This window comes from Numida meleagris, chromosome 1 (genome assembly GCF_002078875.1).
Source record: "Numida meleagris isolate 19003 breed g44 Domestic line chromosome 1, NumMel1.0, whole genome shotgun sequence".
NCBI classification, from domain to species: domain Eukaryota; kingdom Metazoa; phylum Chordata; class Aves; order Galliformes; family Numididae; genus Numida; species Numida meleagris.
The window spans coordinates 116,207,168-116,224,042 of record NC_034409.1 but is presented as its reverse complement, the minus strand read 5'-3'; the positions used below and the strand labels follow the sequence as shown (position 1 = coordinate 116,224,042).

At 43.4% G+C, this 16,875-nt stretch overlaps 1 protein-coding gene across 1 annotated transcript in view; it reads left to right on the top strand.

Annotated features, from left to right (window-relative positions):
- The window catches only part of PTCHD1 (patched domain containing 1), a 33,057-nt gene extending 16,562 nt beyond the window's left edge, over positions 1 to 16,495 (top strand). The window contains exon 3 of the mRNA XM_021408836.1: positions 10,897 to 16,495. Within this exon, the coding sequence (XP_021264511.1) occupies positions 10,897 to 12,551 (1,655 nt within the window). The 3' untranslated portion in view covers positions 12,552 to 16,495. The remainder of the gene's footprint in view (positions 1 to 10,896) is intronic.

Below are 16,875 nucleotides of genomic sequence, written 5' to 3'. Positions count from 1 at the left end.
TCAGCCTTCCCAATTCAATCCTGCTCTGCTCAGTTACGTTCCTAATCAGGTTTTTTTGTTCCTCGCCTCTCTGAGCAGCCAAGCATCTTCTGCAGACCCTCAGCCATCTCCTGGAGGGGAAGGCCCCCGGTGCAGCCCCTCTCCCTCGGCCTGCTACAGTCTTCTCACCCAAGCCATGGCTCTAAACCCATGGGCAGGCAGAGGAACCACCTCCTTCACCTGCAGGCCTCTCTCACTCCAGTTCTCCTCCTGACAGATCTGTTGCCCTAAATCTGCTGAGGAACCTGAACACCAACAAGCCACTGAGGCATGGAAAGGAAATAGGTTTAAAATAGTGGCAGTGTTTTAGACACTGTCATGCCAGCCCTTTCTTGAGCAGTGCAAGAACTGCATGTGAAGCCAGGCAGGTGTGGCGGCGGCATGGCCACCATGCACCCATGTTCCCTTTTCACCACCGCAGATCCCAGTGAAGCCTTCACATACATATGAGCTCCTTGGCTTCAGAAGCATAGCAGAGACTCAGGAAATACAGTGCTTAATGGAGAAGAGGAGCTGTGAAGAGAAGCTGTGGTTCCCCATCCCTGGAGGTGCTCAAGGTCAGGTTGGATGGGGCCCCGGGCAGCCTGAGCTGGTGGGGGGCAGCCCTGCCCACAGCAGGGGATGGGGCTAGGTGGGCTTTGAGGTTCCTTCCAACCCAAGCCCTTCCATGATTCTCTGATACTTTGCATTCTAGACTCATGATCCACGGAGACCTGGGGAAGGTCGTTAGGAGTTGATGCAACTTTTCATTTTAGGTGTCTGTTGTCAGTGAGGTGGTACACATTCAATGCCTCTTGTTAATGGCATTCCCTAAACAGGAGGTAGCTGAGAGGCACATGTGGCAGGGGACTGCCATTTTCAAGTGGTGAGACCTCTGCGTTCTGGAGGAGGACACTGGTGGAGATGGATTATGTTGAGTTAAATTAGAATGAGTATGCCTGAGTTGTTTTGGTTTCAGCTTTCTCACCAGAAAAGGCAGCTTGAAGTGTGGTAAACTAATCCATATTCCACTGGGCCATGTTCCACAAGGAAAAATCTCCAAGAAGCAAATGATATTCTCACTTGTGGGCTTAGAAATTCAAAAGAGATGTAAAAGCTGATTTTGCCCCAGATAACACTCACTGTGCCTTGCTCTGCCATCAGTAACTGTCAGGCACGGTGTGTCACTTGGCTATTCTGCTGCGTGGTGAGCGTTAACCTTTCACAGATGATTGCAGGTAGCTTTCATTTACCTTTAAGTAATTGGCTTTTTTACACAATGTGCATAAAATCTGTTGAAAGCTCACTTCAGGGGGAAAATCGGTTTGCAGTTCTCTAAGCATGTCAGATGCAAGACAAGCCCGGCAATACTTAACTCTACATCTGACAACCCCCTTGGCCAGCAAGGCTTGAGGTCCATGCGTGTCGGTGAAGCTTGTTGGCCACACCTGTCATTCCTTTGCCACCCTGGTGCCAGACTTCCCATCCCAAGTGGCCACTCTACTCCCCGTGTCCTCCTCCTCCCAGCCAGACCAAGCACTTCTGGCTCTGCTTCAGTTCCATCAGGCCAGCTCTGCAGAGCGTTCAGATAGGCAGTAGACAAGCATGCCGCACAGATATAAATATTCCAGCAGCTAAAATCAAATTTCACCAATGCTCAGCTCCTTCCGTCGCGCTGAGTGAAATATGACTTTTAACTTTTGCCAGGTCTTTTCCAAAAACAGAGGAAAGTAAGTCACACGTTTAAACAGACTTGACAGTCTGCTATTTAAACACCAAAACAAGCCTTTACCCACTCTTAAGTGGAATGAAATATTCCCTGTATATCTAAAAGTAGATCTTGAACCGTAACTTGCTTTGCTTATCTTTCTGAAAAATAAAAAAGCCACTCAAGTTTTCTCTCAAACATATTTCTGTTTTTAAAATCTGCTTATCTGACATTCTTGCTACCACTGTAACAACAAAAACTCAAATATTAAACTCCTTCAATACTAAAAATAATGATTCAAGCAAAACAGCATTTTCCCAAATGCTAAACCAGTCTTTTTAACTCTATTGAAATAAATGACACTATTCAAGATTAACCACGTAGTTGCTGAATTACCCATATATTGTCATACGAGGGCTGCTCTGAAAGTAACGCCTCCTATTTTATGATGTTGGCGCATGATGTCAAAAGCAGATATTGGTGGTATGGCAGTAGCGGTTGAACCATCCCAACAATATTCCATTACATTTTGTTCCATGCAACACTTGAATTCCTCCATGCAGAAAAAAATGGCACCCGTTGACATTCATTGACACTGAATGTTTCTGGAGACTAAACAGCAGATTTGAGCATGGTGAGGGTACATTTCAGCAGTAGTGACAATGACAGTGGATCACCTCCACCGGTGCAGATTTTTCCGAGCACAGCATGCAAGCTCTTGTTCATGGCTGTTGAAAATGCATAGCTCATGACTCTGTTCAAAAGCAGTCTTTGGTAGCTGAGAATTTGCTCTATCAAATAGTGTTACTGTACTCTTGGTAGCTGTTGTAGCTTCCACATAAATAAATAAGAGGCATTATTTTTGGAGCAGCCAATGTAATAAGTCATTTGAGAGATTTGAGTAGAACTTGGTATGATTAAAAAAATTTTTGAAAATGCAATATTAAGTGCGAAGATGACTTTTTATAATGCATAGCTTTCTTATCCACTAAAAATTAAAAGTGACAAACGATGTTACTGTCATTGCTAATTAGTTTTCACGGTAATATGAGGACTATGAGTACTGAGGCATTGTTTAGCTCTAGTTATTTAAAATACTTCTGCTCTTTGCTTCTCTTCTCCCAGTAGAAAGAAAAATTACAGGACTAACTGCATCTGTCTTGTGTGTGTGTGTGTAACTTCAGAGCTAAGGGCTTCTGTCTAGAATGACTTTAGTTTTGATGGTATCATATAGATCATGCTCTTAAAATAAGCTTGTGCTTTGTGTCAGCTTCTGAGACATCTGCCCATTGTTGATTGTTTGCTGTGAGGAAAGATGGTGTTGGGGAGTTTATAACTGGGACACATCCTGTACCCCAGTATCACTGGTCCTGAGTATTTACAGCAAGACAGAAAGCGTGAGGGTGCATCCTTTCCATCAGCACATAATTTGTGCAAATGTGCACTTAGTGAAGAGGAGTGATTCAGAAAGGGCGAACCCTGACCAAAACAGACAAAAGCACAGAGAGTGCTAATCCTACACTGCATTCTCAAAAATTATCTTTAGAAACAGAGAGAAGATGGGATATTAAATCACACATTCAGAAAGCTGAGATCAGAACGATGCAGGGCAGCGGATCTGTGTGGGTGTTAGGAGCAAGCTAGCCCCTTTTGCGCTGTGCTTGGAGGCTCTGCACAAGACCTGAACGAGACAGAAACCTTGTGCTGGACTGCAAGACACACACTGCTTTCCTGCCTACGCACTGAGCAATCTGAGCGCAGGCTGAACAGCCCAGAGAGTCTTTCTGTAAGATCTAAACCTAAAAATAACGCTGTGGTCTCCTAGCATAAAGCACAGAGCACCAGCTGATGATTTCTTCTCTGCGTGCAGCAGCTCGTGCTGCGTGGTGTGCAGGGACGCTTGCTCTGCATTGCTGTGCTCCTGTGGGCACAGCCACCCACAGCTGTGAAACACAGCAGATACTTCCAGCTTAGTATTAAACATCTCTCTTAGCTTCCTGCCAAGTAAATACAGCACAAAGCACAATGATGATCTCTCAGGAGACTGAGGCAGGTTTTTGACTGGTGTGAATACACCAAGGTGCTCGTGTTTGTGGTCCCAGCAGCAAGCTGAGGATCGCATGGGCTTACCCAGGGCTTTCTGGCTGGAATGGATCTAAGGGAGCCTGGGGAGATTGGCCCCAGCAATTGAGGGGGAATGGCTGTATGCAGATGTAAATCAGCCCCAGAGCCTGATCTGCTGCTATTGTGCCTTAGTGCCCAGCAGACCGACATATACCATAATCTCAGGAAGTATGCTTCTCTTTTGGGGAAGATCCCAATAAAGCTGTTAACATCTGCAGGCATAGTGTGCCTTATTGATATAGATGTAAAACGTCCTAGTCTTTAAGACAGTAACTGCAAATACCGAATCTACCCAACGGCACTATATGTTTGAGATATGCTGCCATACCTGTAATCCAGTTATGACATAGGGTAAGGAAGGCATTGTGATCTGTACAGCCAACACCTATACTAATACCTCCTATCTCGTTTTTCTCTCATGCATTTTCCTTAATCCAATTACCATACCTGCAGGCAGCCTCCACATTTATTTGCCCCTTGAGCCTGTGCTTGGAGATGTGAAGTAAAGTCAGGCTGTGCTTGTGTGCCTGGCACTTCACTTGTGTTGGGCAGGAGAACGCATTCAAGATGGTCAGCTGCCTACAGTCAGTGACCTATAGGTGTTAATCTGCACTGAAGTGGATTGCCAAAAACACTCAGACAAATGTAGAACAAGCAAGTTGGACTTGCAGGGCATCCAAAGGAGGGCTACAAAGATGGTCAAGGGCTTGGAGGGGAAGACAAATAACGAGCAGCTAAGGCCCCTGGGTTTGCTCAGCGCAGAGCAGAGGAGCTGAGGGGAGGCCTCATGGCGGCTGCAGCTCCTCACAGGGAGCGGAGGGGCAGCGCTGAACTCTGCTCTCTGGTGACAGCGACAGGGCCCGAGGGAACGGCATGGAGCTGTGTCAGGGGAAGGGCAGCTGGGGGTTAGGGAAAGGTTCTGCACCAGAGAGCGGTGGGCATGGAACAGGCTGCCCAGGGCAGTGGGCACAGCCCCAAGTGCCAGAGTTCAAGGAGCATCTGGACGCTGCTCTCAGACACAGGGTTTGATTTTTGGTGGTGCTGTGTGGAGCCAGGGGTTGGACTCGGTGATCCTTGTGGGTCTCTTCCAGTTTGGGATATTCTGTGGTTCTGTGATGCTTTCTTTGCTCAGCAGGACTGTTTGGGACAGGAAGGCGCACACTTTGAGATGTCCAACTGTGCAATGTCCACCATTCACACCACAAAGCTGCAGTTGTTACAGCACAGTTATAGGTCACCAACTTGATCTAGAATGATCCTTGTGTGTTGCAAGAGTGTACTGATGGTGATTTAGCAGTTCAGGTCAATCCGCACCACTAAATTGTGATAAACTTGGGGAGACCTGATGTGTAAGTTAGGGTTGGTTCTAATTATGTTTGCATGCTGAAGGATCTGGATTTGCTCTATTATGTTATTATTTTAGCGTAAATAAGTGTATGAAGCTGGATGTTTCCTTCAGCTGGATACAAATTCTCTTGCTCTGTCTGCCTGTTCAGCAGCACTGTGAACCTGCAGTATGTTCTGCATTAACACTGTGCCTGCTGGGAGAGGCCACCTGGAGCAGGTCACCTGTGTCCTCAGCAACGGGTCAGTTACAACTCCTGTGGCAAAGGGAGTCAGGATTAGCATTTTCACTTGGCTTTTCATAAGGTGGGTGGTGACGAACTCACTGATCTATCTGGAAAAAGTAAGTCAGCAGAGGGAAATTGTCTCAGCCTCTTTGTTGACATTACTGTGGAAAGAAATCACATAGCTGAGCAATGTACATTGTTATTTTTAATACTGTCAGCTAGGAAAATTCATTGCACCTTCATTATATCATATGTTATTACAGATATCGTTTTGGAAAGGGCAATTCCTGCAATATGATGCTGATCTCCCACACACTAATTTTGCACAAGTGCAGTTCCTGAGAGCTTGCCTGTGCTGGCAGCAAGATAGGATGTGAATTTATAGCATCCTAGCTATTCTATGTTAATTCACCCAGTGTTTGTCTCTGTGGATGATATTTCACTCCACTTTGAATGTGAATTAAGTTGTTCTTCCAGATTTCCACAAAGAACACTGATGCAAGATAGCCAGTGCTCTGTAAATTTGCACACTTCTCACTACACACTAAATTCCTCTTGCAGACAAGTGTTCCTGTTCGCTGGGATGATTTCAGACTTGCATTAGCCTAAGTGAGACAGCATTGCTATAGCTGAACCAATAGTGTTGGAAGGATAGAGTCATTACGATACAGGCAAAAACCTTAAATCAGAATCCAGACTTAAGCCTAGTGACAGCCATGCTTCCACGTCAGGCTTTGCTGGTCCCGTTCACAAGGACACATCTATGCATCCTGCCATGACTCATTCCCATTTTCAGCCCATCGTTCATGCCATTGGTGTCAGGAAAACAACCTGGATTAAAAAGTAACTCTCAAAAAATGTCGTGAATGTTTCTAATCTCAGTCATCCCCTTAGTCTGGTGTGGAGAGCAGCCCTAGAACCAGGAGCCTTGGGAGCAGCAGGCGAGCAGCAGGCTCCCATAGGGGAGGAGGAGCATACCAAGAGATGGAAAGGACCTCTCTCTCCAGCTTTGCTGCCAGAGCAGCCTGCTGCCTTGGGAGCTCCCTGTGCTTGTACTGGGACTTTGTGAGCTGGAATGCTGGTGGTCAGTGGGCATCATCTGTGCTGGTGCAATGTTCACCCTGGCTGAGGCAGAGATCAAGGGGTGTTAAGCTTTGTGTGCAACTGCCTTAAAGTGGGAAGAATGAAATTAATTGCCCATAAAACGGTGCCTTCCAAAGGAAGCGTGGAAGAACGCAACTTCAGGGCCTTGAGGGAGGTTTTATTCAGAGAGCTTTTGCTCAAGTATCAAACACACACACAGGCACACAACCTCGCAAAGAGCAAGAACAAAACAATGAGACCCACAACGTGCTGTTATTCTGTAACTTCGTAGATGGGTAAAACTGCAAGGAAAGGAACGAGAACTTCACTCTCAGTCATTCCCCTTACTTTCTCTCACTGCAAGAGTCTGTTTGAATACCCAGACTTCCTCTTACCGTGATAAGATCAAAACCCCCCAGTCTCACTTGCTTTTAGTGCCAGCCTGAAGCACCAGCTGCCAGATGTCTCTTGTTTGAACAACCACTTGGCGGATGAAAGGAAGCATTTCTCTTCTGATATTTGAAAATGGTGCTAAAAGGAATGGTCACAGTACCTGTACATAGGTACTGTTTAAAATTGTATAAGTAACAATAATATTAAGTAACAGAAAATGTTGCCTTCGCTTTCACAGCTCCCTACAAGGTTTTTTTCTCTCGTGTGTGCTCTAGGCTGATTTTGCAGAGCATGTGTAGTTGATCCTGAAGGAGGCTAATTAAACTTTTTCATAGCATTTTCGGGCTACTCATAAAATCACTTGTTATTTTTATTACTGATATTGTTATTAGTTTCTAAAATTAAAAATAGCCCATGCAAAATTTAAGGTCCTCCAAAATAATAGATAACTGTGGCTATGCTCTGTGGTTTTTTTGTCTACAAAAGTCATAATTTCTGTCCTAAGCTGTCCAAGATGTGGTAGGTGTATCTGCTACAATGCAAAGTAGTAGAAAAGGACAGCAAGCACAAGAAGATTTTGGTCCCCATTTCCTCCAATACCTTTCTCATATCCCTATAACATTTTCCTTTGCCCATTCAGAATCTCTTTTCCATAAAGTAATCTAGTCCTTCCTTGTACTCCGTGTTTTCAGCACATAGTTGTACAGCCTGACTGCAGGGCACGACCAGTGAATCATAATAGCAAATGTCAACAGCAAAAGATCTCCAATAGCCCATTAGCTGTTTGAGTTCATATTTGTTATTTACTGAGTGACGGTGAATAATGAACAAATTGCTGCAAATCATTACAGATTTGTGACTAAGTCGCTAGTAAAAAGGGAAAATCGGTTAAAGTAATTACATAATTTATTTGCAATGGAAAAATTGCCTTGTTCTCATTAATATTATATAGGTTAGACATAGCACTAGCAAGAGGAATAAAATCAGTTAGGGATGCAAAAAATTGAAACTAAAATGAGTGGAGAGTGAAAGAAATTCTCACAAAATGCCTCCATGGACCAATCATCTGCCCTAATCTCTGTCATTGAGACCTGTACAAGCATCAGACAGTGCTGGAGATAGTCAGTCCGAGTTTTGCCCATAGTCAGAAGTTAGATGAGTACATTAAGTTAGTTACATCCCATTACAGCTAAATCTTTGGTCAGCCATCCTAATTTGTGTATGAGTTCAGATTTCATCTTTTACTCGTAGCATATTGGCTCGGGCCAGTATGCAAGTCTGCTTGCCTAGAGGTAAATCAGAATTCTGTAGCTGTTGTACAAATGGGCACAGGAATCCGAGAGTGTACCGTCAAAGGAAAATGCCAGTTCCCAGCACACAGATTGAGTAGTGAGGGGCCGATCCTAAAATAGAATGGTATCTAACTATTTTTCCATGGGCTTTGCGAAGCACATGAGGGGATGCCTCTTCATGTGTTTGCTTGAACCGTCTTCCAAATCAATTGCCATTTTAGGATAGTCTCAAGGACCACGTGGAAGCGAGTGATGTCCTTGAAAGTGTTTTTATATTTCCTCCTTAAAGAAAATATGTAGTATCAGGAGTTAGTCTTATCAGATTTTATGCAAAATCTTATGCCAGATAAAAAGTCCTACTTAGCTTCATATCTAATTAGCTGTAATATTTTTTTCATTGCAAAGTCAAAGGCTGGCCGAATTAATGCAGCTATCTGAATATTTTTAGTCAGGAGCCTATTAATGCTGAAATGTTGTTTTGCAAAAACATGCTATAACTAAAGCTCATGATGGAAGTAATTTGTAATATTCAATGACCTCATTTTATACTGTTTTGCTCACTAGAAGCTAATGCATACGATGCCATGTGAAATTTTCAGAGAAGCCTGTCTGCAGGACTTATGGGAGCCATAAATGGATTAAACCTCTCACTCCCTGCTTTGGCAAGTGATCAGTTACATTTAAATAAAGGTCAGTCTGTCTTTACAAAGAACACACTGGAAGCAAGCTTAATAGCTTTCCCTACTGAGCCTAGAACATAACTATTTGAAGCATAATTAACAGCGGGGTGCCAGTCACTGATTGTGCTTTTTGCTTTTTGTTACGTCTGGGGACTTCCAGTATTCCCCATTAGTTTTAAGAGAGGGCACGGTGCTAGTTATCAAATTGACAGTCTTGACCTGGCATCTGAAAGCAGCTGTAAAACATTGCTTAGGACAATTAAGATGAAGGCCAAATGCCATATCAAGACCAGGACTGTAATATTGCTACAAATTGGACACTCATGCTCCATGCCATGATTCCAAATAACAGTGTAGGTATGGTATCTGCTAGATGTGAGAGTGCAGACTTACTTATTCTAAAACCAGGTGATGGTGATCAGGAAGTAAACCAGATGTCCTATTACCTCATCTTTAAAAGGTACTGACCACAAAAGGGTTACTTTGTAAAGTAAATTAAATATTTAGCCCAGTTAAGTGTAAACATAGTATGCCCCGATTCTTGAGGATATCCCATTTGTTTAGGGTTTATTGACTGATATTTTTAGCCTCTGTGTCAAATGTGATAATCATCTACATGAGAAGAGAACATGGCCGACAGAACAAATTTGGTAGCCTGCAGACAGCCTGAAGTTCTAACGGAGATCTGTGAATTACCCTGACCTGCTGGACTCGAGCACCAACTTAAGCAGTCCAGTGGCTGCACTTCACTGTCGTCGGTGACTAATTCCACTCTGATCATTTCATCTAATGCTACCAGAAAATGGGTAAGAGCAAAGCACTGTGTACTGGATTGTGAGAATTTCTGGAGATAGGACAAGAGCAGACCAGAAAGGTAAAGAAAGGACAGGGAAAAAAAAAAAAAAAAGAATAAGGAGGAGGAGAAAAGACAGTGGATAGGGTAGGATTCAATGTAAAGGATTTATTAAATAATTAACATTATATGAGTATTAAAGTCTCACCCTTTAGTTAAGGCTGTGTTTTTTCCTTTCACCTCTATGTAAAACCAACTTTCAACTCGTCTACTCTCATCTGATTCCTGCTTGATGACTGCATTCCTAACTCAGGTCTGCTGTGAGTGAGCAGAGGTCAGTAGCTCCAAACTGCATCTTTGTTATCAGTCATAAAATAGGAACCAGAAGAGGAGGGTGGCCAACCAGAGATTAAAATAAAACCATCCACTTTTCTCAGTTTATCTGCACTTTGGAGTTACCCACAGAATTTTAGTTCTGCTGGTTGTTATTTCTTTTCATGAATACTATGTCCATGTTAAGAATTAATTTAATTAATTACAAAATATAGGAACTGCCAAGGGAAAAAGAGCTGCATTTGGTTTCACAAACTCTTAGATGTGCTAAAGTAAGAAAACTAATGCCTTAAGCAGTTTCATGTCAGTTCTACATTTCTTCCTCTCTAAAAGTTATTTGTGCTTTTCTTTCTTTGTTCCATTTCTAGGATTTCTTTTTCCTGATGGAAAATCTGTATAGGAAGCGGAGAAGTCAGTGACTGATTTACTTGACAGTATTCAACCTATGTGAAGGTTTCATTTTTTGCAGTCTTTCTACAAAGCAGCCAACTAATGCTCTGCTTCCAGCACTGGCACTTCAAGGTCATATTTCTTTGTTTCCACCACAGGTCAGATTCCATCACCAAGAAAAACTAATTTCAAAGCATCTTCCATCACAGGCACTCCAAAATATTGAAACGGACCAGCCAGCCAGAGAAAATGCTTTTTTCTTTAACCCATCAACCCTGCAGCAGCGAAGCAGAACTCTCCTCCAGCTCTGGTAGTAAGGTTTGCTAGTCAGGTAGCAAACACGCTTCAGTGGCTTAGAGCTCCGCAATGTTTTCTCTCTTCTGCAGGACGCTTACTTCGAGAATTGTTAACATTCAGATGCATCTCCTTTGAGCCTTTTAGCATGTCCACGTTACCTTTTTCCACATGTTTATTTGAGTACTTTAAATACTTGCTTTGTTCTCTATTGTAGGTCATGGGTTATATGGGACTTTTGAAATGTTGTCCTCCTGGAGAAAAACTAGAGAAGACCAACATGTTAAAGAGAGGACTGCAGCCGTATTTGCAGACTCCATGCTCTCGTTTTCCCTCACCACTGCCATGTACCTGGTCACTTTTGGAATAGGTGCCAGTCCCTTCACTAACATTGAAGCAGCCAGGATTTTCTGCTGCAACTCCTGTATTGCAATTTTCTTCAACTACCTCTATGTACTCTCCTTTTATGGTTCCAGCCTGGTGTTTACTGGCTACATAGAAAACAACTACCAGCATAGTATCTTCTGTAGAAAGGTACCAAAGCCAGAGGTATTGCAAGAGAAGCCTGCATGGTATAGGTTTCTTCTGACAGCCAGATTCAGCGAGGACACAACGGATTCAGAGGAAACGAACACTTACGAGAGTCATCTTTTGGTGTGGTTCCTTAAACGCTATTATTGTGACTGGATAACAAACACTTACGTCAAGCCTTTTGTAGTTCTCTTTTACCTTGTTTATATTTCCTTTGCCTTAATGGGCTACCTGCAGGTCAGTGAAGGGTCAGACCTGAGCAACATCGTAGCGACCGCCACACGGACCATTGAGTATACGACTGCCCAGCAGAAGTATTTCAGTAACTATAGCCCGGTGATTGGGTTCTACATCTATGAGTCGATAGAGTACTGGAACACCAGTGTCCAGGAGGACGTGCTGGAGTATACCAAGGGCTTTGTGAGGATATCTTGGTTTGAGAGCTACTTAAATTATCTTAGGAAACTCAACATATCTACCGGATTGCCCAAGAAAAATTTCACTGATATGTTGAGGAACTCCTTCTTGAAGACCCCTCAGTTTGCCCATTTTTCAGAGGATATCATCTTTTCCAAGAAATACAACAATGAAGTTGATGTCGTGGCCTCCAGGATGTTCCTGGTGGCCAAGACAATGGAAACCAAGAGGGAAGAACTTTATGACCTCCTGGAAACCCTGAGGAAGCTCTCTCTCACCTCCAAGGTGAAATTCATCGTTTTCAATCCATCATTTGTGTACATGGATCGTTATGCCTCTTCAGTGGGAGCCCCCTTACAAAACTCCTGCATTAGTGCTTTATTTCTGCTCTTCTTCTCTGCATTCCTGGTGGCAGACTCTCTGATCAATGTATGGCTCACTCTAACTGTTGCCTCAGTTGAGTTTGGAGTTATAGGTTTTATGACCTTGTGGAAAGTGGAACTAGATTGTATTTCTGTGTTGTGCTTGATTTACGGAATTAATTATACAATTGACAACTGTGCTCCACTGTTATCAACCTTTGTCCTGGGCAAAGAGTTCACAAGAACTAAATGGGTAAAAAATGCCCTGGAAGTGCATGGGGTAGCTATTTTGCAGAGCTACCTCTGCTATATTGTTGGTCTGATTCCTCTTGCAGCTGTGCCTTCAAATCTGACCCGTACACTGTTCAGGTGCTTGTTTTTAATAGCATTAGTCACCTTCTTTCACTGCTTTGCCATTTTACCTGTGATATTGACTTTTCTGCCACCGTCCAAGAAGAAGAGGAAAGAGAAGAAGAATCCTGAAAACCGTGAGGAAATAGAGTGTGTTGAAATGGTGGATATGGATAGCACTCGAGTGGTTGACCAAATTACAACAGTCTAACTTGTTTGTTTGTTGCTTTTTTACAGTAGGTCTTACTGAGAAAAAAATAAACCAGTACTGACTCAGTATCTGGGGAGAGGAAGGGGTTTGGAGGTTTCTCCTCCCCCCTCTAAGCTAAATCCAGGAATATTCAAAATGATGGGAGAAATTAAAAAAGAAAATAAAAGAGCCAGGGGATTGTACCTTGATCAGCTCCTATAACAGGTATTACGAGAGAATTTGCACACCTGTGCAAAGAGGGGATGAATTTCAGACACGTGAAGTAAAATCTAATGAGAGAGGTTGGGTTCCTAAGCAGCCTTCTGCATTGCCTGTACTGCAGATACTGCAATTATTGTTACTAAACCCCATCAGATTGAAAGGTCAGCTGTCAAGGATGAAGTAGCACTAAGTATTTGCTGGATGTAAAGGCTTTAAAAACTTTCTGCAAAGCAATAACTCAAGTCAGTGAGTCCGCTCTTATAGGTCTTAGCCATCATGTTTAATTTTTCTTTTCTCCCCTAATCTAAACATTTATGCAAGACTGCATAACAGATAGCAAACTGTACTGGGAAAGAAGGCAGTACACAGCAACCAAACACTTTCCAAACACTTTTATGCTATAAATCACTTTTTTTTTCTAAAAATATCCTTATTTTAAAATGTAAATCATCCTGCATAACATTTTTAATCATGGTTTTATAGCTGTTTCATTTTCTTATAAAAAAAAAAGAACAAAAAAAGAAAAGAGCAGAAAATCCCAGTGACTCTGTCACTCTAGAAACCATATAATTCTATTTTATAAATGTCTCGCTATTAGTTAAACACGTAACCTGCTTTACCAACTGTAACCTTGTTAGCACTCTACTAACACGTGCGAGTGGATCTAGCAGCAGACAGAAGATGGTGTACTGGATATTTCAGCACCCAAATCCATGACGTAAACCTCATGTACTAAAACGTCGTCAAGAAAGTGAATGTTAGGGCTCTTTTGGTGAGAGCCTATTTCAGGCCATTCACTAGTAATGCACACTAAGAGGATTAGTGGGTAGTTTTATGTAATGTGTAATTTAATTCCTCCATCTTCCTGGAGTATCAGTAAAGCAATAGACCTGACAGCTATGGGCTCTTCCAAGAGACAGCAGACCCTGAGAGTTGTACAGAGCAAACTGAAGGCTGGGCCCGCAGTTTAATAGTGGCAAGTTGAACAACGTCCCCAAAGAGCCCACATCAAAGGGGCCTATCGGAAACATCGCATCTGAGAGAAAAAAAAGAAGAAAAAAAAAGTACCTTAAAAAGATTACATTACTGAGTCTTTTTGGAGCTGTGAGTTCTAAATAATTCCGTCAGCATCTCTGATGTGGAGTAATGCAGACAACAAAGCATTTCTTCCCACACTGCACCCCTGCACCCCTCAGAACTACAGGATCATTACCGCAAGGGTTTGTTACGGGGTTGGGATACATGAGCCAGTTCTCTGGGTTTTGCTGGGAGTGCTCCAGCTATAAATGGCCTGCAAAAACCCGTCTGCAGGAAGCTGGCACGTGTGTCAGGCAACCTCACAAATGTACGGACCCAAGAGCGCTGGACAAGTTTTCAGCAGCTGGCATGGTGCTTGCCAGTGCCCAGAGGTCGTTGGGTCCTGCAGGAGCCCTGGGGCTCAGCTGTGGGGCACCAGCACTGCACGGACTTAGCACAGCTCTGGCCGCACCCTGGGGGTGCTGCTTTGTATGAAACTTCTCTATAGCGTCAATCCCCAGCCTCCCCCAGCTGCCCTGTGCAAAATGCACTAAAGCCACCTTGTGAATGTTAAATTTCAAGTGAACAGATACTTCTAGAGCTTCCTCCGTTGCAGATATTTTGCCCTCCCTGAAGCAAGCTGTTGCGTTCTGAGTAGCAAAACATGTTGGCAGTGCAGCTGGCAGCATTTGCCTTCCCCTGCATAACTCCTCTCTGACCAGAAGGGAAGGAAGCAGTGTCCAGGAATGCACAGGCTCTTTGCTTAACGAGCACTATTTGCTGCAGTAGCAGCTGGGAAGCAGTAACAACTTCAGCCTTGGCAAAAGTCAGACAGGCAGACAACTCAGAGACAGCCATATGAATGTGAGGTGAAGGGAAAGGCCTTTTTCCCCTCCTTAGGCTCAGGTGTGCAGCTATGTTTTCCAGCCAGAAATCATTCCTCCCATGTACTTCCACTGTAGAATTTCTGTAGCAGTCATTATGTCATTTCAATTACAGTTTCCCTACGTTCTGACTGTTCAACAGGCAACTGCAGTGGCTTTTAAAATTCAGATGGCATTAACTCAGTTGAGAGCTACAGAGGAATTGCAAACCGTTTCTGACAGCAGCAATCTACTGGCTTGTGGGACTCCTGGAAACGGGAGATGTGTGAAAGATTTGGTTTGTACATGGTAGAGAGGAATACATGGCAAACACTGATTTGACACCTCTGCTACCCCTGATGCTATCACTTGCAAACACAGGATGCAAGGATGGCTTCCATAAACCTCTCACATCTAATTGAAATGCATAGATAGGAGAGTCTTTAAAGAGATGTCCAATGACAAGCTTGTGCTTTCACAGATCTCATTAAATCTCAGCATGGGAGGCCTGCAGAGATCTTCAAGGAAAGTGATAAAACCCGTGATAAAATTGCCTTTCTGTCCTCAGATCTGTTGGGAAAAGCGTATAGAGGCAGTGCTTTGGCAAAGTGCCACAGTACACGCTTGGGCATCCACAGGGTGAGAGTTAGGAAGACCACATCTTTGCCCCAAGGCAGAGCTAATGATATTGAAGTTGTTCCTGAGGGATATTTGCCCAACCCATTCTAAAAATCTGTTTAAAGGCAGATTCCTCCCTCACCAGGTCTTCTCAGCGCCATGTTACCCACCAGTTACTGATGCTGGCTGCCCACAGCTAGGATGGGGAAGAGGAGCCATGCCCCTCTCTGCACAGGGAAGTCCAGGTCAGGTGAGAGGCAGTTTCTGAAGCCTCACTGCCCCCCAGAAACCCAAAACAGAGAAAAAAACCAAGTTACATACCTGTCTCACCATGTTTCACCCCAAGTTCACCTTCCATTCTCTGTCTGTAGGCTTCGTGATCTGAAGTCATGAAAGTGCTTAGCATGTTCTTGGCCAAAGTCCATGAGATTCCTGCCTGAATCTTGTTTCTGAGAGACACCAAATGTTCCTTCTCTACACGTAGCCCGAATACCTCAACATGAACCCAAAACAGCACGTTCTCAACGTCTCAGACTATGCTAACCCACTTTGGCCTTCCTTCCCGTATGTTTTTTCCACTGGAGCAATTATCTCCACCAAAGTCAATTGGTATGTGCCATATCCATTGATATAGGTGCAGGTATTGTGCTCTGTTCTCAGTCCAAAGCACTCCAAATGGCAAACTGTGCATCAGCTTTTACCCTTCCTGGTGAGCCTCCATTTGGAAGACTACCTAGGCTTAAGCAGTTTTTGTCACTCTCTTAAGAGGCTTTCTAGCCTAGGTTTCACTGTGGTTTTGTTTACAGTAGAGATGACCCAATTTTTGTATACATTCAGTGAGTAACAGTATTTATTATACACTGCCAGGCACTGAGTAAAATTTAACAGCAAAAACTTTAACTACAGCTAAAAAGAATATATAGGACTGTGGCTCACTGAGAGCATTTATCTTCTATGAACATTAAAATTTCCATACAATAAGGTATGGTGTACAGTATATTTTTACTACAGGGTAAACATGGGGAAAAAGAACCAACTTAAGAGCATATGACCACTGAGACCAGTCCAGTTTTCTTGTAACATATTTTCTAATGTTGGCTTAGCACAAGCCCATTTTCAATTTATGAGTACCCTAACTGGAAAAAAAAAATGACAAGAAAAAAGTTGGTATAGCTGGAATGATTTCACCATAAAAATTAAGTGATGAAGCCGGAATTTTCTGCCCAATGCTTTAAGTGAAATTGTTCCACTTAGATTAAAATTGGAGCTGTGAAGGCTGAGAAAAACCTGCCTAGCGAAGAAAAGAAACTTCTTTTCCAAAGACAAGCAAATGCATTTAGCTTGGACAACTGCATGAACCCGGAGGGAAAACAACACCAGAGTGGCTCGAGGTTGCGTTGAGCCATGCGAGGATTCGCATCTGCTCTCAGAAGCTTTCTGAGCCAGCACTGCATTCAGGTAACATGTGTACTGTAAATTGCAAGGTGTACCTTAAAGGCTTTTCTCTGGGCTAGCTGTCCTCCGGCAAGCCACCAAATCCCACCACAGCCAACACCTCGTTTATTTTATTAACTGAGGAAACAAAACAGAGTGGCAGCACAACTGAGAAAATTCAGGAGTGGGAG